The 22,950-nt window shown below is 33.6% G+C and overlaps 2 protein-coding genes across 2 annotated transcripts; one reads left to right on the top strand and one right to left on the bottom strand.

Moving 5' to 3' along the window:
* The first annotated feature begins 4,735 nt into the window (after positions 1–4,735).
* LOC117929583 lies at positions 4,736–13,676 on the top strand. The gene is made up of 10 exons (XM_034849907.1): positions 4,736–4,943; positions 6,906–7,001; positions 10,285–10,369; positions 10,596–10,717; positions 10,864–10,888; positions 10,979–11,062; positions 11,184–11,213; positions 11,297–11,402; positions 11,528–11,592; positions 13,250–13,676. Exons 1-9 carry the CDS (start codon positions 4,854–4,856, stop codon positions 11,589–11,591), a joined length of 702 nt encoding a protein of 233 aa, XP_034705798.1. The 5' UTR covers positions 4,736–4,853; the 3' UTR covers position 11,592; positions 13,250–13,676.
* Positions 13,677–14,082: 406 nt separating this feature from the next.
* Positions 14,083–22,548, bottom strand: LOC117931432 (elongator complex protein 5). The gene is made up of 9 exons (XM_034852429.1): positions 22,299–22,548; positions 22,113–22,205; positions 21,477–21,643; positions 21,240–21,286; positions 17,960–18,029; positions 15,433–15,659; positions 15,245–15,334; positions 14,889–14,964; positions 14,083–14,753 (listed from the first exon to the last, which is right to left on the bottom strand). Exons 1-9 carry the CDS (start codon positions 22,463–22,465, stop codon positions 14,560–14,562), a joined length of 1,131 nt encoding a protein of 376 aa, XP_034708320.1. The 5' UTR covers positions 22,466–22,548; the 3' UTR covers positions 14,083–14,559.
* Between the last annotated feature and the right edge of the window lie 402 nt (positions 22,549–22,950).

Raw genomic sequence — 22,950 nt, 5'->3', positions numbered from 1 at the left:
CAGATGTTATTAAACATCCCCCCCCCCCCCTCCTCCCATCACACAAAAAAAAAACTAACCGGTTTTTCAATCTTCAAAACAATTTATTCATTTAATAATCATATACATAAGAAAGTATCATGGTTTAATATCCAACTTATTTCATCTTGAAACTTATTATTGTGACGATTTCAAAGAAAACTCAAGTGAAAGCTTAAAAACATACCCAAACAATAACTATTTCAAAAGTTATAATTCCTTAGACAAAAATATCTTTGCAAAATGTGAGTCCTATAATGGATTTAAGAAATCACCTTCTACATTTTCTGCTTTTTTTTTATTATTATTATTCGTCCTCTTTTATAGCAATTTGTTATTAGTGACGATTTTTTATCAAAAAGGATGCTTTAACCCTTCCTTATTAAGGAACTTTGTTATTGAGTAAGATAATCTAAGAGTATGTTTGTGCATAGTGTTTAATATGACTTCAATTTAGAAATTGATAACAAAATCAAGTTTCAAGGTTAATAGGATGTCAACCTAACTTTATCAACTTCCAAGTGTATACAATCAATAAATGAACTAATTATTTTGCTAAATACCCCAATTGATCCTTATACAGTTGAAAAGAAAGCATAATTCTTCTTTTCGAGCTGAAATGGAATAACCTAAAATTGTGAATTCAAGTATTTCATCAACAAAAATTTAAAAAGAAAAAAAAATCACTTGATTTGATTTTTTTTATCAAGCTCAAATTTACTACCTAAGACCTTAAATAAGCTAAGTGTATAAACAAGTAGCAGAAATTTAGGTAGTTGCATTTGAATGTTTAGAATCAACATGAGGAATATAGGGAGTTTCTCATAGCTTTGCTTCACAACTATCAATATTTGCACTCTCACCCTCAAACTCTTCTTTCTTAGTAGCAACCAATGGAGCTACTTCTTTTGCTAGTGATGTCTTTTTCTTTTCTACAGGAGCCTACTACTATCGCAATAGCCACCTAGCTAACAGCCACTCTTCTAGGTGAATCTCTAATAACAATCCCCCTTATAAAACATAATCCTCTTTCTTAGAAAAATCAATACCTAGTAACACCATTTCCATGTATCTAATAAGATTTTGATGGTAGAGATGGCTATTAGAATACACAATTTGAAATTTTCAATGACACTATTTTATCAAACAATATCGAAATATAGTGCTATATCGAAATATCTAAATAACACGGCATCTTATTTCAACACCATAGTGCTATATTGATTCCATATGGAAAAGAATTTCAACTGGTATTTGGGTGTTTTTACTTGAAATTCTCATACACGGTTCTCAGATGAGAAGCCCCCTTGGTTTACCTATCTCAATAAAGTTTATGATTGGTTTAGCTTAAAGGCTTTATTGAATCATCGTGGTTCCTATTATCATATAATAGTTAATGAATTGTCATATATTATTAAATTGGGTATGTTTCCATCACCACTTATGAGAATCCATGAGATCAATTGCTTTTTATGAGTCCCACTATGAGTCCCACTATATTGACTACCATTTATAACAGGCCAAAGATTTTATGTTTATATCTGACATTTAAAATTGCTTTTGATTCTAATTTTATATTTGAAAATAATTAGATTTTTGAAAACTTGGCATAGGTATCCCAAAAATATTTTATCTATTCAATTATAATTATATTTAAAAGATATCGTATATTGTTTAAATTAGCATCATTATATGCCTTTATTGAAATCTTGAGTTGGGAATAAAGATAAAGATAAGGAAAAAAAAGGGCTTGGTTGCTTATACTTACACTTGTTCTTTAATTAGAAGCTAATTTAAGTATATTGTGATAATTATTTCCATATCTTCAAAGTAGCCAATTTTAAAAATTTTAAAGTAGACAATTTTTATATGTCTCCATATTAAATATATTTTTAAATGACTCACATTTTTTAATTATTATTTTTATATGTTTCCAACTTGTATATCTGGACACTAATATCAATTTTTTGATTGATTGAAAATTATTTATTTTTAATTTTGAAAGTTCTTGAGATAAACCCACCATGAATGGTTAAAATCACTTCTAAGTTCTAACTAAATGACAAGCTATTTTACAAAAATAATAATAATTTTATCCAAAAAGAATTGCTTGATAATAAAAAATAAATAAAAAAAAAAAAAATTCCCAATTCACAAAGACTATGTTTGGTTGGAGGAAAATTTGAAGGAAAATGAAAAAGAAAAAAAAATAGAAAGAAAAAGTAAAAAAGGAAGAAAAAAAATAAAGAAAAATAAAAAATAGATTTAAATTCAATAAATATTTTTATATATTTCTTCAAACTCATTTCACTTATTTCTCTCTATTATAGTAAGATTAAATAATCTAAAAATAGATAAATTCTAATTAATTTAGTTATATTAAATTTTCTTTTTATTTTCTACTATGAAAAAAATCATTTTTCCTAACATTTTTTTATTTCTTTAATATTTTTTTGGAACCAAAAATAGTCTAAGAGTTGCTAAAAGACTAAAAGTAGTTCACTAAAAAATATAACTAATTAAAATTTAAATAGTATATATATATATATATATATATATATATATATATATATATATATATATATATATATATATAATAATCAAGGAATCTTGCATGACCAAACCCTTAGAACTCTCCATGGGGACCCAAACCGATTCTCACTTCGAGGTGCCAACCGCTCACAACAACTATATATATATATATAATTCTTTAGGTTTTATTTCACCAAACAAATCAGTGAGGCTTATAATTTTATTTCCTCTCTAACATTTAATTTTGTCATCAAACATTTATAATTCTTGAGGTCATTTTCAAAGTCTTTTTTTATTATTATTTAAAAAAAAGGTTTATTACACTTTACTCCCCTAACTTATAACGTGTTTTGCACATTGCCCCCTCAAATTCAAAATAAAGCAATGTACCCTCCATAGTTTATAATTACATGCAATATGCATTTTTTTTTAAAGACAATGTCACATTTTTAGACGAAACGACACGTGCTCTTCGTGTAACCGAGGGCAAAAGTGTCTTTTTTGCTATAAGTAAGAGCAACACTTGAAAATTTGTTGTAGTTCAAGGAAATAAATCAAAGAGTTGTATATTAAACCTAGAAATGAGTTGCATGTTCAAGACAACTGCATTTGCAAAAATGCATAACGTAGAGTACCAACATAAATCATTTGAACACTATGAATTAAAAATCAAAATGTAAAAAACTGAGCTGCAAATTTATAATTAAATTTGTTTGTTTTATTAACCACAAAATTACATAGTAATGCCATTAAGGCCCCCACATGTTGTTTACACAAAATGTTTACAGAAATTGTTCATTTCCTCATTTGTTCAAAATGTTTACACAAAATATAAAATTCAAACCAAGTAGGGAGCCTTTTAATTTCCAAGTAACTTTGAGAAGTCTTGATCCGAAAGAACACAATTTTTTTGTACCGAGACGACCAGATGAAGCAAACAAATTGCCCATGATATCATCATCACCAAAACATGCATTTAACCTTTCTTCGATTTATCACAACTTCATTTTCCTTCTTCTTCACAACATTCAACAATCCAGGAATTATTTGTTTTGATTTATCACACATGGGGCCATCATACCACAAGAAGAATCCACAACCTCCGTACTTTTGTACCAAATTTGAACATATGTTGACAAAAGCACCAAGGATAAATTTAAAAAAAAATTGACAAACAAACACAATATTACCTTGTAATTTTGGCATCCCAAAAACCTTATACCAGGATTTAAATTTGTCCACAATGTCATCACACAAGCTTCATTACCATAATAACAATGGATTGGAGGATCCATTAATCTTCCTATTGTCATTTGCCCTCATAAATCTTCAGTATTAATGGACAAATCTTCAATTTCAATGGCCGCTTTAGGGAGCTATGTGGGATTTTAGGGCTAGAGAAATTATTTGGGGATTTTGCAAATTTCCATACCACGAACAAGGAGGAACAACAAACAAGGAGAAATTATGTGGGTTTTTGGCAACAACTTCGTGGGATTGTGATTTTAGGGCTTCAAAGGGAACGAAGAATGGGAAAGAAGGGCTTCACCAGCAACAATAGAGGAAAGGGTTGCAAATTGAGGTATTAAAAAGGAAATGACCTTTTTGTCATCATTAAAAAATTGCTCATTTTGCCCTTTGTCACTTAGAGACCACATGTCATTCCGTCTAAAAATATGACGACATCTCTAAAAAAAATGCACATTGCATGTAATTATAAATCATGAAGGGTACATTACTTGATTTTGAACTTGAGGGCACAATATGCAAAACACACTATAAGTTGGGAGGCAAAGTGTAATAAACCTAAAAAAAAAAAAAAAAAACTATCTTTGTCATCATCTCAATTAGTTATCAAATTCTTGTAAGTCTAGATTTTATTATCTTATAATATTCTTAATAGATTTAATTAATACAAGTGAATTTTAATTGATAAATATTTTGTAAAAATTAATGCACATTCAAATAGTAGCCATTCAAAATTTCCCTTTCAAGTTCTAATAAATTCTTATATCCAAATATTTTACCTTTGAAAAATATTTGGTGAGCAGCCACAATGACCAGGTCTGCTTTTAACTTTTATGCAAGTTGACAACAAATTTTCTCTGTTTAAAGAATAAAATAAATAAAATTTGAAAAATCCTCACGCGTAATTGGCCAATTGGACGTGTCCACAACAAACTATTGGTCCGCCAATCTAAACAGAAGTTGAATCATTGTCTCTCCACCCTATTTTCTCTCTACTTTCTCGCCTACCAAACGCCCCCCTTAACTCTTCTTTCTCTAGTAATTCCCGGAACACAATGGCCAATTGGGAGCTCAAGAACTGCTGTAAGCACGATCAAGTCGTCTTCCTTGCGACCATCGGTGTCTTCACTGTTGTCATCCTACTGGTACACTTCCTTCTTTGTATCTTAGTTTTTCTTTTCTCTGTTTGGTTTTTCAGAAATGGAGCAATGGGGAAGAAAACAGATTTTTGGGTGTTTATGTTTTCTGCTGATTTTGTTTCATGAAGTATTTGAAAATAAACCTGAGTCAGATAGCTGTATTGAGCTTAGATGGGTGGACAGTTTGGTCCGAAATGGGGCCCTTCTCCTTTTCTGCATTTTCCTGGCAGACAAACGGTGGGTTTAAAGTTTTCTTTTTCTGGGGTCTGGAAAGGGGTTGGGTTTTGTCGAATATAATAATAGAAGGACAATTAGATATTGTAGAGTTGAATGCTGTCAAATTGAAAGTTTGTTTATTTGTTGTTGGATGTTTTGCATTGCAAAAGGTATTGCCTTTATAAATTTGGGATTCTGAATGTTCTTTTCATATGTACTCGTATAAGGAATGTGTTGGCATCTATAAGGAATGTGATGCTAGTACTATTCTAATAGACACAATGATTCTTACTCTAAAGCTATTGGAATTGGTATTGTAAAGGTAAAGATGTTTGATGTGTTGGAAGGACATTGGCTAATCTTAAGCATGTTTCTAAATTGAGGAGCTAGATTTCTTGAGGGGCTCTGGACACTCTAGGCTATGATTTTTCCTACAAAGGGGACAGAAGAATAAATATTAATACGCTAATTTTGGGTGGAGTTATGATGGTAGAGCCATGTTATAAAGAATTATGCTAGTGCTAAAGAAGTTGTTGAAGTAGAAGAATGGGACAAGATGTTGGTATTTGATGAAAAATACAAAGGCAGGTTGATCAAGAATCTGCTTTCAGGTAAGGGTACTTATTGAAAAAAGGATGGGACAAATTCCAGAAGGTGAGTTCAATGACAGTTCGACTTTGACACATGTTTACTCTCATTGATTGTGTAGCAGTAGCACCCCACCCATAAGGGGTGCAAAGGTGAGTATGAAGAAGAGCTACCCCATGCGTGGATTGAGAGAATTTGAGTCAAGGTGGAGATTGTTGGTAATTTTGACTTAAATTATTTATTTTTACTTTTTAGGACAATCAATATTCGTAGAGTTCTAGTTTGGGTAAATTACTGTTTTTGAGCTTAACTAGGATTGGAAAACTTATTGTTTTGGGTTCGCCCATAGGAGTCTATAAATATGCAGCTTTACATAGAATTTGTGGGGAGAATGAAAAAAATAAGAAGAGTGAAGAGAAGTAGGTAAAAGGTGTATTAGGTTTTGCATAGGGAAAGGTTGAGAGAGTTCGAATATGTAATTTTGAAATTTATTAGTAAATTTGATCTCTCTCTTTTTTCTGTGGATGTAGGTAATTATGTTGAACCACATAATTTTTTGTCTTCTCTATTTTGTTTTATTTTTTTCCTACATTTGGTGTTGCAAATTTTTTCAACAGTGATTCTTCTGAGGTCCTTTCAGAGCAGATTGGTAATTTGTGTTTTACTAAGAATTTATTCTAAAAAAATTTCATCGTGACAAACAAGAACGAAATGATGGGTGAGAAATGAATGGAATTGCAGGAAGTTAGAGAGCACCAATTGAGAGCAAAATGAGATTACGTAACTTGATCATGTGCAAGGCCACCTGTATACTTTGGGGTGCTTCCTTGATGTGCCTTTTTTCTTTTTATTAATATACTACTATTTATTCATCAAAAAAAAAAAAACTTGATCATGTGCAAGGAACTGTTGATGCAATAATAAGATGAATAATTCAGTATTTTTGTTCAGGATTTAGAGCTATTGGAATTGAGGAAGGACTTGAATTTTTTAACATATGTCCTAGAAATTTCAATTTTAACACCAATCAATGCAGGTGATTTCTAAGAGGAGATATCTCTTGTAGATAATGTGTGAACTTTAGATTGATTTGATTTTCCAAATCTTGTGTCTTTGGTTTGTTCAATCGATTAATGCTGAAATGTTGGATTGTTTTTGCAATAGCTATGGAGGACATTCTTGCTGACTCCATTTAAGCTCATCACTGTATTTCTTCATGAAGCAAGTCATGCAATCGCTTGTAAGCTTACATGTGGTCAGGTACAGAACACTTTGGCCCATCATATTTTTCATTTTCAGTACAAACATATATTTTTGTATATGCAAATATATATTTTTGTATATCTCAATGTGACCACTTTGAATTTGGACAATGTTTGGTGTTTTTACTTTAATGACATGATTACAGGGTTGAATAACATGTTGTACTTCCTCCCTAGGGAATAGCTATTCATCAACTCAAAAAAGTTAGTAGGTCTTTTTAGCAAGGCCCAATGACCATAGGTTCAAACTTATTTAGCTTTTACAGACTAATAGTTCACTGTTCCTCAACTGGATGTGCTTGCTATTTCTTCCTATCAAAAAAAAAAAGATGTACTTGCTATTTCTTTTTGGGCAAATTTTAAATCAACATATAATTCTAATCCAAGCTCAAATGAAGTGACTGTTTCTTTTAGAAGATACTATCGAGCATGCTACTTTAGATTCTGAATGTTAATGAACTATGAAACATTTGGTGTTCAGGAAAACTAAATCATGTATTCAGAAGCACCCAATTATCCACCTTCTTGTGGGAAATAGCAGAGATCCTTTATCTATAGCAATTATGCATTCCTCAAAATAATCAACATAACCTTTCTTTATTTTTATATATTTTGGGGATTCCATTTTCTAGGACCTGTAGGCAACAGCTTTATACCCTCCAGCAGGAGTCACTGAAAAACTAGAAAATTGAGTTTTCTTATTTCTTCAAGGTAAGCTGCATGAAATTTCATTCCTATTGAACATGAGAAACCTTCTCATTCAATGTGAGTCAAAATAGCTTTGATACCAATCTTAACTGAAGAGGATTCGAACACCATACTCTTGGGTACTTTCACGGACTGCAATGGAAGCTTTTGACTTTGGATTCACCTTACAGTTCTTTCACAAACCAATGTATGTTACTACAAAGAATGCATCCAATAACCTATATGTACATCCCATAACATGGGGTATGATGGAAATAGCAGTAGACATGGAGAGAGAGAGAGAGAGCGCAGTACACATGGATTGTTTGTGAGAGAGCATTACACATGGAGTGTGTGTGTGTGTGTGTGTGTGTGTGTTATGAGAATATGAGAGAGAGAGAGAGAGAGAGAGAGAGAGAGAGAGAGAGACCAGGGAAGCGTTCCACTAATGCTCATAGGCTTCCATGGGGAGCATTTTTAAGTGGAAGAGGCACCTATTGAAGGGCTTGTGTGGACTCCCCATGGATTGGATTGAGTTCATTTTAGCCTGTATGGTAACAACTCTCTTGGGATTGAAATTCAACTATAAAAATTTTCCCATTTTGATCAGAAATTTGTGAGAATTATACTTCATACTGTGAGTAATAAGGATAAGTGGTCAGGATGAACAATGTGAGAGCAAATTCTCTTCCTTCATTTTAAGTTGGTTTTTGAACTGTTAAATCTCATTTTGTCTTGACCAAACAGGTTTTTGTTCCTATCTTTATTTTACTCTATCCCTGGCTCGAGATACTTAATCGGTTAACCCCATTAATTTAATTCAATCAGTGCCAAGAGCAATTGCTAGGGATTTATCAGGGTTTAACTAGTTCAATAAGGGATCTCTTTCACAGCTTGAGAACCCTTTCTTCCTCAATTATAATGTGAATCAGAAACTTTTTTATCTTATTTTGTATTTGCTTGGGATTTGTTGGACTTTACCTAGTTTGGTGAGGGATCTCCTTTTTCAGTAGATTAGAAGTTAAGGAGAGATAAAGTGAAAACTGGTTGGGTTGTTTTGAAAGAATAGAATAGGAGAACTTTCGTAATATGGAGCTGCCCCAACTTTAAGCTCAAGGAATTGCTCCAAGATGCTCCTTCTTCTTGGACCTTCTATTCTCTTCCTTCAGCCAGAACTTTCTCCGTTGATTTTATTGTTGGTTTGTACTTTTTCTTGAGATGGATTAGCCTTTTTATGCTTTGTGCAAAACATTTTCCATTTTTTTTCTTTTGGTTAATGACTTTATAACATGGTCCAAAAAAGAAAGATGTGCAATACTCATTTATAATTCTTAGGTGATTTATAATGGAATTATGGAACATTAGATGCAAAATGGATTATAATTAACGTTGATTGACATTGGATTTTCTTAAATTGTATTTTTGTCAAAAATGTGTTATAAAAACTTGAATATTTCCATCAAAAAAAGAACTTGTGTTTTTATCTATTAATCTATTAACTATTAAAAGTTGTGTGAACATTAAGGTTATGATAGACATTAAAGCATTAGGATGATTGACAACTTGTCAGGTGTGCTTGTCTTCAGTTTTGTCACAAATATTGCAAAAACAATTTTCTTTCTTTCCTTTCCTTCTTTTTTATCTATTTTTCCTTATTGAAAAAAGAAAATTCTGACATCCTGTCAGTTCTTTGGAAGATGTTCTTTTAGAGATGTTCTTCATTCAGATATTCACTATTCAACTATCTGAGTCTGTGCACCTCTAGCACCATATTGCACTTAGCAGCATGATCTGCCAGTTAGAGATATGTTGCTGTCTTGGTATGGGTATTCCTCCTTTTGCACCTAGTACACATATTGCTTTTTAAGAAAGTATTAGTTAGGAACTTAAATTTATCTTTGTCAAAACCTTCAGTTTTCATTTTGGGTCTTTTGATTGAGGTAAGGTGAGAGGAGCTCTGTGAGTCAGACTGTTTTCTGAAACCCTATATTCTTTCCATCTCCTGTTTAGATCAGGCACACCTGTGTTTGTAATCCTTCTTAATTTTTCTGAATTAGTTCTAGGATTTGGTTCCACATTATTTTCCAATGTTTCATAACATCTGGGCATTGGGATACGCTGGAGGCATTCAATTTCATTTAGTAATGAGTTCTTATTCAGTCATGTGATCAGTGTTAAGCACTTACACATCAAACTTAAGCCTACAAAAGCACTGATGAGATCCAGTCAAGCTCCATCATGTCACAAGGGTTTATAGGCATTTGAGATGTTCATCAGCTAGATAAGAGAAATAATAAAGAATAAAACTGTTATCAACTCCTGCCTATCAACAAAATAAAAAAGAAAATAAAATAAGAAAAAGAAAAACTGTTATCAACTCCCATCAGGTAAAGGAATTCATATTCTGTTTGTTCTATAATGCCTACTAGCAAGATATCATTTTGGTTTGCGAGTTTAAAAAAACAAATAAAAAAATAAAATAAAGATGAGAGCTTACAACGTTGGTTGCTATTTTTATAATTTTATTTCCTTAAATTGCTTGGTGTTTCTTTTAATGCTCAATCACAAGTTTTATAATCTACTTCGATATGCAGGTGGAGGGGATCCAGGTTAATGCAGATGAGGGTGGGGTGACACAAACAAGGGGTGGTGTATATTGGTTGATCTTGCCCGCTGGATGTAATACACTTTCTCCTGACAACATCATTTCTATGATGCATCCTTCTAGCAGAGCATGATCTAAAGCCATGAAAATTGAATGACTTTGTCATCATCAACTCAAATACATTTAACTTCTTAAGTTATAAGATTTCCTATTCTAATGATGTCAAATTGGGTTTGTTGTTCTCTAAAAAAGCTTCTTTTTAGTGCATTCAGAGAATTCATAATTGCCTTTTTGATCCAGATCTTGGCTCATCATTTTGGGGAATGGTTTTCATATTAGCATCTACAAATCTTCTCACTTCAAGAATTGCTGCTGGCTGTTTTGCTGTTGCTCTGATTGTGGTGCTTTTCATTGCTAAAAATGTAAGTGACAATATTCATACCTATATTTGGTATGCCTTATGCGGATGCTGTAGGTATTTATTTATTTCTTTGAACAAGAAAGTAGAGTTTATAAGTTCTCAATATTTCTAACACCCACATCTTTCTTTGTTCCATCATCCAAACAGTGGACACTTCGAGGACTATGCATTGGTGAGTACTTTTATGGTCTTGTAATTCTTTTCATAGTATCCACAGGTTTCCATGTTCATGTCATTTAATATTGGCAACTGAACCTTTCAGGATTCATTATTTTTCTTGCAATAATTTGGGTTTTGCAAGAAACAACTAAAGTTCGTATTCTTCGGTTCTTCATTCTCTTCATGGGTATATGCTTATCCATTATATCTTTCCCTTTATCTTAAGTGAGCTTGCTACTATACAATTTTCAATCATTGTCTCTTGGAAGGAAAAAGGTGTAGCTTACATCTGTTCTGGTACCATGCAGGTGTAATGAACAGTTTATTCTCAGTTTATGGTATAATCAATCATCTTGCTCTAGTAAATTAAGTGTCTGCCTGTGAAGTTGCAACTGCCATATAATATGAATATAATATGCAGACATATACGATGACCTAATATCTCGAAGAGTTCACTCCAGTGATGCTGAGAAGTTTGCTGAAATTTGCCCCTGCCCTTGTAATGGTGTTGGTTGGGGAGTTATTTGGTGAGCATCTTAACAATAAAAAAATTCACCCTTGATCACTTTGGAGATTTTCTCTAAATGCTTCCATGCTTGATACCATATTTATGTCCTGTTGCCAATTTTATTCTGATGGGCTTTTGTTGCAGGGGAATGATATCATTTATATTCCTTGCTGCAGCCATGTACCTTGGACTTGTCATCTTATCTTGAGGTAGGATCTGCTTCTTTAACTTGTAAAATTTAATGTGCTTTCAATTGGGAAATTTAGCAGGTGTGGAAGAACTAAGGTCATATGGATTCACAAAGACTCCATAATATATAGGAACTAAAAAAGAAATATCGAAATAATTATGATAATTCAATAATATCATTACTTAAATTCATCCTTATACCAACCCTTCCATTTCACATGCAAAATTTCCCCCTTGAATGTGAAGGCTCAATTACGCTGAATTTTAAAAAAATGGAGCCTTTACAAATAATTGTAGGCATCACCCACATTTGATGGAAAAATAGAAATACTAGGAGACTTCATTATTTAAATTCTGGGGATGATCTGTCAATAAATATGGAGAAAGAATAGTTTCAAATGCTTTGAGGCTACCAAGTTGTTTTATCAGAACCCAAAAGATCTTTGAAGGATGAGACATACTTTCACAATGTACAAATTTAGATGAAGACAAGGGAATGGATTCCTTTGCTAGGTTGTGAAGTCCTTTATGAAGTATATTAGTAGGCATCTCCCTTAGGTTCGAAAATATAGGACCGAAAAGTAAATCAGGGAACAAATGTCATGGGCAGGATCTTGAAAATATTATTAAGAGCCCCTGAAAAGAATAAGATGGTGTTTTCACTTTCGTTGGCTGGTTGAAGAGTCTAGTTCTGGTTCATTCAGGTGTCTCTCTTTTCCATAGTTTCAAGGTTTTGAAGTCAATGCTGTTGGCTGAAACTAAACATTCTCCAAAAATAAATAAATAAATAGTAATCTTAGAAGATACTGAAGTGTTCAATTAGAATTGATCAATATGGTTAATTACTAATCTCCTCCATAGTTTGCATGCATTATAGGAGCATCCATCAAGTTCTCTACACCATACTTTCCTATAACTTGCAGTTGTGGCATGTTATTGAAATTCTTATGTTATGAAAATGCTTCACTTATTAATTATTACTATATTACTTAAATAGCCCATATAGTTTATATGATGTTGCATCACCTCTTAATATGAATTTTCATACTTCAGCATCCCACTTAGAGGGCGTTTACTAGAACTCAGTACTTAATGCTTAATGACTTATGATGACTTTAAGTTAAATTATGCTTAAATTATCAAGTCATTAAATTGATTTATTAAAGTCATTTTTAATTTTAAGTTATAATATTAAGTTATTTTATGAAATATACTTAAATTAAGTTATTAAGTCATATGAAGTCATTAAATTGATTTACCAACACCCTCTTACCAGGAAAATGCTTAGGTTACCAACTAAATCTTATTGAAAACCTTTTCCAGCAGCTGTCCAAGGCTAAGTTTTCTGAAAAATCATTCATCTTACTCTTATGCCAGAAATAACTTAAGGAGTGTCTTGCCAACCAATGTCAATCGATCCGAGATCTCAAAATGGCTAGAAATTTAAGAAAAAAAAAAAACAAAACAAAACAAAAATGCAGTTTAAATCTCACTGTGATGAACATATTCTTTAACGAAGCATGCCCAAAAATCTTGCAGTGTTTGCAACTTTTTTGCAGATCTCTCAGCCATCAGAAACTGAAAAGCTAATAGGAGGGAAAAGGGTTGAGAAGATTACATATCATATAATGCATATTGAATAACCCATAATAAATAACAATCTTGTTTTCCTTTCAGGTTCAGGGACTTGGTTTCAGATTCTTGTTGTTGTAGCAGAGAGGCGACTCTCGCCCATTCTTTTTGTTTCCTCAATGATACATTCTATGCTGTTTTCAGGCATTGTTTCTGGATTCAACTGATACTGAAACTGCGCTTACCGCACTTTTCATGACTTCATTCTTTTAACCCTTTTGTTAGTCGGGGTTTACTACATTATCACATTCATGATCATTCTGTATAGGAGCATTATGTTGATGTCTTTTAGATTAAGGTCAATGGAAGAAATTGAGTTATTCAATTGATATAGACCGTGAACTCTGCATGATTGCATTTGCACCAATGCACATTAGTCTTAGGAACCCAAACCCACCCCTTTTAAACCATTTTGAACTATATGAATTATTGAATATTGAATATGGTGCTTCTCCTGATTGAATTTTTCTAAGTAAATCATGCAATTGAAATGATGGCATTACTATTCTAATGGGTCATGAGTTATGACCCTATGTTCCATATTCTTGGTCAAATTTTTCCTGAGAAACTTGCTGTTTGCTGAACATCATTTACCCTAACTTTTGGTCTGCACCCATTCAAAGACTTACGGATGCATATTTTCAATTATCAGATTAGGCTACCCTCCACTTTAGACTTCCAGCCTGATCCATCATAAGTTGAGCTTTAACCAAATGGTGATGGTGAACTGCCAAATTTTTTTGGAGGTTGTGTAACTTATGTAATATGCAATTTGAAAATATATATATATATATATATATGTGTGTGTGTGTGTGTGTAAAAATATTCCCAGTAACACAGAAAAAGCAGGTAGTTATGATAGGGAAGAAGTGAGTATGGCCTTCTGCAACGGTAAACATTCATACCATATCATAAATTTAGAGAAATCCACTCATCAATATAATGTACTGATCAGCTACAGAATAACGTCTCTAACAAGATATAGGGCCAGCTTTGCTAATGACAAATGCATATATCTATAATCGATCATCGATTTCCTCAATGACCATAATGAGGAAGTTCATGGTTAAAAGAGCCAAGAGGTCAAGCCATATAATAAATGGCTGGACAGCTCTTCCAATACCTTTGCTAATAACTGATTCTAGATGTATCCCCTAATATTAACTATCTCGCTCAAACTAACAAAAATTCACCTGGCACCAGCATTCCGCATTGAGTAATTCAACTGACTTGAGCAAACATGATCACCAACCCATCTTTGAATTGCGCTTACTTTTCCACTTGAATTGAAGCACCCAAATATGAAAACCCATACTTCAGGTCCAGGCATGCTTACAAATAATGCTCGGTGTTTGCTATATATCCAAATCATCATCAGGATCCTCATCAGAATCTGGCATCTCATCATCTGAGTCACGAAAATATATTATCTCACCCTTTCCAGAATCCTCATTTGTCTGCAAATTCTCAGTCAATACAGATGCTTTCTCATCTTTTCCCTCAGAAAGTGACCTTCGGCCATCATAAATGTGCATGGGTTCTCCATTTCCTGAAGTAGGAAGTTAAAGATAATTATTATAAATTAATTAATTACTTAAAATAAAAACAAATATTCACCCTTTTTATAGAAGCCTAAATTTCAACAGCGAAAACAAAAATAAAACATAACCAAGATGCATCATACCTTGGTGCTCAAACGGAAGTACAACCTTGGCCCTATCAATTCGCTCCTTCTCTGACAGCTGTAGATTGAACTGCACCTGTGAAGGAGCATTTTTTGTAAAATGAATAAAACAGAACACATATAGTCTTATATCTGAGTATTTCATTGCATGTTCATGCGTTTTAGTGCTTGAATCAGTACATGTATTTCGGACTATGTGCAATCTGCCCATGCAGGTGTTTTGTTACCTTGTCAGTATAGTATGTTTATGCATGCAGCATATTCTGTGGCAGGCAGCCAGTGCAAATGCATCTGTGTTCCTTGTAAGTGAGAGAACCAAAATTCCAATGGAAAATAAAAAATGCAATGCAACTGACCTTTGGTAGAAGGCCTTGATTTATTATTCCCTCTTCAGAAGAAACTGGTGTAAAGTTGATGCCTGATTGCTTGATATGAAAGTCCTCACACTAAATATAGAATTTTAAATATATTAGATATGTCAGTTGCTTTGCTTTGTACATCAGCATAAAAAATATTCAAAGAGAAAAAGAGAACAAGGTATCACCATTACTCTAACTCGTCCATTTCTACGCTTAAATCGCACATGAAATTTTCCTTTCCTTGAATTCTGTTCAAGCAAAGAGAGCTTCTCCAAATCACCTCTTTGACCATTTAAAGATAGATTCATTGGTTCTAAACTGCCAACCATAGATGACAGGTACTCGAGAGCAGCAATGGCCCTGATTTCATGAAGGTCTGAATGTAACAACCAAAAGGTACTAGAAATTCGATCTGCAATTGAGAAAAACAGTGGAAAAATGCAATGTCCAGAAGCGTATTTTATGTATTAATACAACAAATTTAGAAATTTAGGATTTCAACAAACCAGACATATATCATAACTAAAACCAAAAATTACATTACGTCATTGTAAAATTTTGTACATACAGCAGCTGGAAATGCTCAAACAGAAGCAGAAAGCAAACTCTGATAACTACTGCACGAAAATGAATGCCATAACAGCTAAGAAGTTGTTCCAGTTGTTGTGGCATAATAATAGCAAACAACAAATGGCTGGGCAAAGTAATTTAAAAATAACAATTTTAAATACACATCCACAAAAAAAGAAAAAAAAAAAAAAAAAGATGGAAAAGGAAGGGTCAATGGCTAATAAAATAAGATTCAGAAGGGGATTATCTTTAGCAAAAACTTCACTCGCAACCAGTGGCAGCTATAGCAAACAACCCAAAAGAGGCACCCAAAGATGTAACCACCCCACCTATTCTTCTAAAACTAGATTCTTCTTCCATTGACCACAATGAAGCTACTTCTACTTTAACTCTCACCCGCTCCTGATCGCCTTCCACATTCCCACCCCATAACCACCCTCCACACTACCAGAATCAGCCCCCCTCTTTCCCCAAATTTTCCTACAATAACCTGCTTCCACAAAGCTTCCCTCTCTAAAGCAAATCTCTTAACTCTTTTTGTCAAGAACAGCTTGGCTGATAATAGAAAGGTTTCTAATGCCAAAGCCCACCTTTTCCAGGCAACTAACTGATTAACTAAAATCCCTTGATATTTGAAAAGAGACTGCAGGAGTCCCATTAGCTAACAAAGAGAATTTAGCCAACAAGATGCACCACTTAATCCAACCCACTTTTAACTAAAATCTCAATTTTTCCAAAACCATTAGTAAGAAATGCCAATTAACTTTGGTCATAAACCTTCTTAATGTCAAGTTTACAGATAACACCATTAATAGCAATCTTCAGCGTTGAAGCTATGGTCACATTTGCAATAAGAACATCAAATTTTAACTACCCTCTATAAGGGTATATTGATAATCAGATTCCACTTTCTTCAACCCATTAACCAAAACTTTTGCTAAAAGCTTATACAACCTTCCCACCAAGCCAGGGATCTAGAGTCATTCAATTCTTCTACTCCTCCTTTCTGAGGAATTAAGACCTAGAAATGTGGCATCTAAACTTCTTTCAAAATAGTCATACTCATAAAACTTCCCAAAAAACCCCATCACCAATTTCTTTACAAAATCCCAGCAATGTTGCCTAAAAGGCATGGTGAACTTGTCCAGGACAGGAGCTTTAGCCCCACACAGATTGGAAAGAGCAGTGAAAACTTCTCAATAAAAGCAGTCTCCAGGCTACTCGAATCTTCACTTCCCAAGAAATCAAAATTCAAAAGATATCTCGTTGATAGTAGGTCTCCAGTCCCCTGCCTCATAGAGGAGATGATGAAAGGCATTTGACACCCTCTTTTTCTTTTCTGCATCTTCAGAAAGTCAAACTCTATTCACTCTAACTTTGGCCTAGAAGTTTGTTCTTCTATGAGCATTAACCATTTTATGAAAGAAGCTATCATTTTTAACCACCCCCCAAATCAAACATAATTCTCTACCACATTCAAGAACTTTCTTCCATAGTGGCCCATTTCTCATACTCATCCACTGCCACCATTCTATCCTCAACCTCAACAGAGAGAACAGTTTCCCTCTCCTTGGAATTCCAGGAACAAATATGATTTAAAGCTACAACTTTTCTGATTGAGACATTCTGAAACACCTCTTTGTTCGATACTCTTAGGTCCTCCTACTTTAGAGCTTTCAATTTACAAGCTAAAAGAACAAACAACATCGTATCCCATCAACTAGCTTTTAATTAACTCTCTGAACTCCTCTACTTTAAACCACATAGTTTCACATTTAAAGGGTGTTTGCCTCTCCTCATCCCTCCTTCATTTAAAAAAAGAAGAGAGCAATCAGAAATTAGTTTCAGCATGACACTGAAATATGCCACTGAAATGATTTTCCCAATCTTCCAAGATTAGGGACCTCTAGCTTTGATACCATGCTACGCTAAAAACTTTTCTAAAAGCTTAAACTGTTGGATGTGGGCCTACAATGTATTATCAAGCTAACAATTTTAATTTAGTATCAACCTAACCTGTTATGTTTTCCAGAACTAGGAACCAAATGATGACTAAATCGCATGATATATACCATAGTTTTTCCTAGATTCAGGAAGTAATAGACTAAGAAACAGCAGAAGATATTAAAAATATATACATACCATGGCTGCGAACTTTGCTTAAAAGGTTTGCAACTGATGGCAATGATGCATGTCTAAACATCTCAGTTACCTGGCATAACATGAGAAGAAACCACAAACACAGACAATGTGAGATAGAGCATGAGAGAAAGAAGAGAAGAAAAGGGAACAATAGAATGTACATCAAGCAAATAACTAATAGCATTCAAATAGGTCAGCTACAGCATACAAGCAAAAAAAACCATTGAAATATATATCTAACACAAATGTTGACCACTACAGCATAGATACATTCTAGCCTGGTCAATTTTTTGTTATCTAAGGCAAAACAATTTTTCCATTTAACCATGTCCATCTGTTTTTATAGTACTACAAATTTGCAAGAAAGGAAAAAAAGGGCAAAATTTGTCATTTCTGTCATGCAAAGTTCAATCAATAATACAAATCTCCAAATGCAATGCAAATTTTTTTGTGCAAGGAGTTCTGTAAATAATTGAAATATCAGCAAAAGATGGCAGTGATATCAAATTTTTCAAGGTTGAATTATTTTAGACTAACCTTTCTATTTTTGACAAAAATTAATTGTCCACTTTAACTTTCTTTTCTTTATAATATAAGATGCCTATCAAAATAAAATTACTTAAAAGATATACCAATTAAACATACCCATCAGGGGAAAAATGATTTATTCCAAGAAAATATGCAATCACAATTTTAGGTGATTATTACAATCAGAGATACATGCATAAAAATAAATAATTATACTGAAATGATCTCATAAGATGATATAAAATTCTAAGTGATAATTACTGAAGTCAATTAGTTTGCCATATTCACCTAAAACAATTGTTGAGTCATTTAGCTCTCAGCATTTCAAATGTTACATCATCAAAAATTCAGCTTCAATCCCATTCTAAAACAGTAATAATGTAGCTTTTCATGTCTTACAATTCCCGTTTTATTGCATTAAAAATTGTGCTCATATGAGATAATGAAATGAATTATTAACTAGGGGGAGATCCATCACCACATCCAAAACCATATAAATGGGACAAAGGCTTTATGAATGATTTCAGCAAAAGTCCATGGATGTAAATCAAAAGATTGCCAGAAGCATCCACAACCATCTGAGTGCTTCCACAAACCATATGAGCAAGCCAGAATTACGAGACTGCCTCCCTAGAATGAGACAGCATAGCTCTGTGGTTAAATGTCTGAATTTGGATTGAAGCAATCAAATCCTTTCAGAAAATTATTCCAATTGGGCTACTCGCCTACAATTAGGACTAGACCTGCAAAAACATCAGTCTCCATAATGCTTTTTGTTTCCCTAATGACCTCAGTTCCCATAATACTTGTTAGATAGGCAGCTTTCAATAGGAAGCTTCAATTCTCCTAATTTCATTTTTGGAACATGATTGATAATTGAAAGGAAGTTACTGAGAAACAACCTCTGCTGTACGAGACTACTGCTCCTAGACTGCAATTAAACCCTACTCCACAGTCTACTTCTTGGTACCTGACCAATACTTTTTGATAGAAAGCTTTAGTCCTCAAAAAAAATTTTGGAAGATAAATGATTCTTTAGAGAAGTTCTGATGCAAGATCTTTGGCACAGATTATATTTCTCCTGGACCAAGTTATGGTTGCAATCTCAAATTCTGGATTTTATTCCTAGCTTATAACTTTATATTAAGATGGATTGTCAAAGAAAAAATTGGCACTGAATACTTGTCACAAAACACAACCCTCTTGAACATCATGTCTAAATATATCATTGGCAAACAGATGCAGGATTACGGAGAAAGGATATTGGTTTCTTTCTTTTTTGCATCCTAGTTGGATTGTACCGCCTCTCCCTCCGATTGTTTTCTAAGCCATTTGTTTTCCATCAGAAGAATCTGGAATTACATTTCATATACTATTGTTGAAATTTAATATACATCAGAAACAACCAAAAATTACAAGTATTACCTACGAGATTTTTTTTATATATATAGGAAAAAAGAGATGTATTAATAAAGGAAGCTATAAAAAATGGGGCACAATCTTGCATTCACAATGTACACGACTCCACACCTAGAGAAGAGGGAAAAAAACAACATACCCAGCAGTAATCCAAACAACAACTAACCAATGCCCATTCTATTAACAAAATCCAATAAAGAAGAAAAGGGAGAGCGTAGCCCCCCATTGGACCACAGAAACAAGGTACCTAGTAAACCATTTTCACTTCCAAACTACAACATGCCACCCCTTCAAAAACACCCTGTTATTGCACTCTTTCCAGATGGTCCAAATCAGGCATAACAGAATCAGCCTCCAAACCACTTCGCAGAATACCCATAATGCCAACCAAGCAACACTCTAACCCAATGCAGAAAAACCTAAGACCACTCCTCCTACAGGAAATATCAAAACCCATTCACAATGGATGAGAAGATTATTTACAGACTCATAATCATGTTTACAGAGACAACACCAATTGGCCAGCTTCCATCCTCTTCTCATGAGATTATACATAGTGACAATTTTCCATAGAGGACTTGGATATATTCCCAGTAGACCATGATTTAAGATACGTCATCAGGATCTATCTTCACACCATTGAAAACAAGTATTTTATATATAGGGGGTAAACAATCTCTATGCTTATAAAGCATGGAATCATATCTCAGTAATATGTGCTCAACATCAGAAGCATATCAAATGAGAGATTCCCAGGGCAATGACAGACTATGTAGGATCATCAGACTAGTCATCTAAAATTAGGCAATACAGCAATGCAAAAATCTTCTACAACAGCTTTTACTGTTACCAGAGTATGTCAGGTTGCATCTTCCCAATATGGGACAGAACACAAGAAGGAATCAAATCCAGCCAATTCAGTAAATGTTTCCAATATTAAAAGGAAACAAGTTTTCTAACTGGATTATTCCCTATGATTGATCATAGGGCCATATGCACATTAATCCTCATAATGCTTTTATCTTTTTCCTGTTGAATCCTCATAGTGCTTGTTTGTACATGATTCACAATTTATAGGAAGTTCCCATGAAACTTCCACTGAAAGCGACCAGGCTACTCATACACCCAACTCTTGATTTTATGCATCTGCATAAGACTTCAGACAAATGATGGATCACTCAAACATTTGGAAACAAATATCACCATGCAAAAGAACCATTCTTGTTTAAATTCCCATTTAGCACCCCCCACAGTAATGGCATTTGGTGTTTCAGTTTGCATATTAGCAATATATAACTTACTAAAAATTTACAATTATAGAATGCAGAATTACCGAATCTATAGAAACGGAGAATCTCCCTTTTCCTTGCCCAGCCAATGCTGCAAGTATAAACAATCAGACACAATTTAAAAACTCAAAAGTCAAAAGAACAAGATAGGAAAACACATAAGGTAAACTACAAATGAAAGTTTTGATGTTAAAAAGATAAATTTTGTTGAAGTAAATTTACTCAAAACTAGAATACTAACAACAGAATTTTCTCTCTCTAATGGCAAAATTACAACATACCTTCCCCCATTTCAATTATGGCAGATAACAATAAATCCAGATTCCTCACATGTCTGAAAAGAACAGCCTCAATTGGATCTTTTAAGGAGAAATTCTTAGTGTCCAAAGGCCCTTTAAGGGAATCCTTCCAACCAAGAGGATCTGTATAACAATCCAGAATCGAAATCCTGTAACAACAATTGAGCCCACACATACCCATGCGTCAAAATCACAATTTTATCTCAAATAATTGTCATTTTCAACACATGTATAATACAATCACACATGATGAGGAAATTTCAATGAGCAGAAATGAAGACCCCTTTCTATTTCCAGAAGAAAAAAAAATGTGGGAAACTAAAAGAATTGAATGCCTCCTTTGATTGTTGAAAAAATGTAGGAAAAACAAACATGAAAATTTTGAATTCATTTTTAGCTTCTAGTACCCAACAAAAAGAAAAATGGGGAAAGAAAAGCACACTCAATTTAGCCTATTACAGCTGAGCAATGTCAAAGAACATTAATTTCTTTGCTTTACTCAACTTTCTCAGCAAGCGAACGAATAGCTAATCTTTAGGACTACAACATTTTTCAATTATCGTGAATTTCTCAGCAACCAAACGGAGCTCAAAGTATAAAGACGGCAAGACTATTCACCATTTTTTCGCCGAAACGAGGTCAATTCCATTCGTCTTCAGAAAATCCACATAGAAAGAAGGACTCCGAGAAAACGCAACAAGCACGATACCTCTACAATGAACTCGGGGAAAAAAACACTTAGAAATATAAATTGAAGAACCTAAATTAGATATAAATTGTTATTTTGTGGAGAACGGAACAAACTGAGATTGAGATTTCCCAGCCAAAATGTTGGAAGAGAGTTTGGTTAAAACGTAATTGAAGACGTCGGAACCGAAAGGTGTGGCTATCGAATCCTTTATTGAGAGAGCTGGTGCATGTTCCCCTTCTAATGCACCGTCTCGAAGATTTCTGCAAATCGATTCCGCCATTCTTCGGATGATTCAAGCTCTGAGACTGAGAGTATGAGAGAAACCCTAGTGCGAGGACGACAATGAAATTTTACAGCAAGGCCCCTTTGCTTTTCTTTAATTCTTAAAGAGCATCTGAGTTTTTAGGTATTCTCGTTTTGTGCCGTTGACTTTACTTTTTTATATTAGGATCAGGGTAAGACCATGTTTTAGAAAGTGAACCCAACCGTTCAACTGCCAAGTGCCAACCAAATCCTGATCCGATCATGATGAGGTCCCACTCGTATAAAAACTTAGCCTATCTATTGGACCCATACACCATATCAAACATATTGAATTATCAACCTACTGCCACTTTGCTTTTGAATCACAACGTGACATTTACAATTATGTCACATTGTTTTTTAGTATGTTTCATTAAATAAATGATACTAAGGATGGATTTGAGAATTTCTTAAAAATAATTGGGATGAATTTCGCTCACCCCTTGATTTTATATATATTTT

This window comes from Vitis riparia, chromosome 14 (genome assembly GCF_004353265.1).
Source record: "Vitis riparia cultivar Riparia Gloire de Montpellier isolate 1030 chromosome 14, EGFV_Vit.rip_1.0, whole genome shotgun sequence".
Classification (NCBI taxonomy): domain Eukaryota; kingdom Viridiplantae; phylum Streptophyta; class Magnoliopsida; order Vitales; family Vitaceae; genus Vitis; species Vitis riparia.
Note: the sequence above shows the minus strand (reverse complement) of the source record. Positions and strands in the feature narration are given on the sequence as shown.

Excerpts from the sequence above, each read along its gene's own strand:
- LOC117931432 (XM_034852429.1), bottom strand. The coding sequence starts at position 22,465 with ATGGCGGAATCGATTTGCAGAAATCTTCGAGACGGTGCATTAGAAGGG. Across the intron at positions 21,287-21,476 it reads CATAATTGAAATGGGGGAAG|CATTGGCTGGGCAAGGAAAA; the intron begins GTATGTTGTAAT and ends TTATACTTGCAG. Across the intron at positions 18,030-21,239 it reads TCTCCGTTTCTATAGATTCG|GTAACTGAGATGTTTAGACA; the intron begins GTAATTCTGCAT and ends ATGTTATGCCAG.
- LOC117929583 (XM_034849907.1), top strand. The coding sequence starts at position 4,854 with ATGGCCAATTGGGAGCTCAAGAACTGCTGTAAGCACGATCAAGTCGTC. Across the intron at positions 10,370-10,595 it reads GTTGATCTTGCCCGCTGGAT|ATCTTGGCTCATCATTTTGG; the intron begins GTAATACACTTT and ends TTTTTGATCCAG. Across the intron at positions 11,214-11,296 it reads CAGTTTATTCTCAGTTTATG|ACATATACGATGACCTAATA; the intron begins GTATAATCAATC and ends TATAATATGCAG.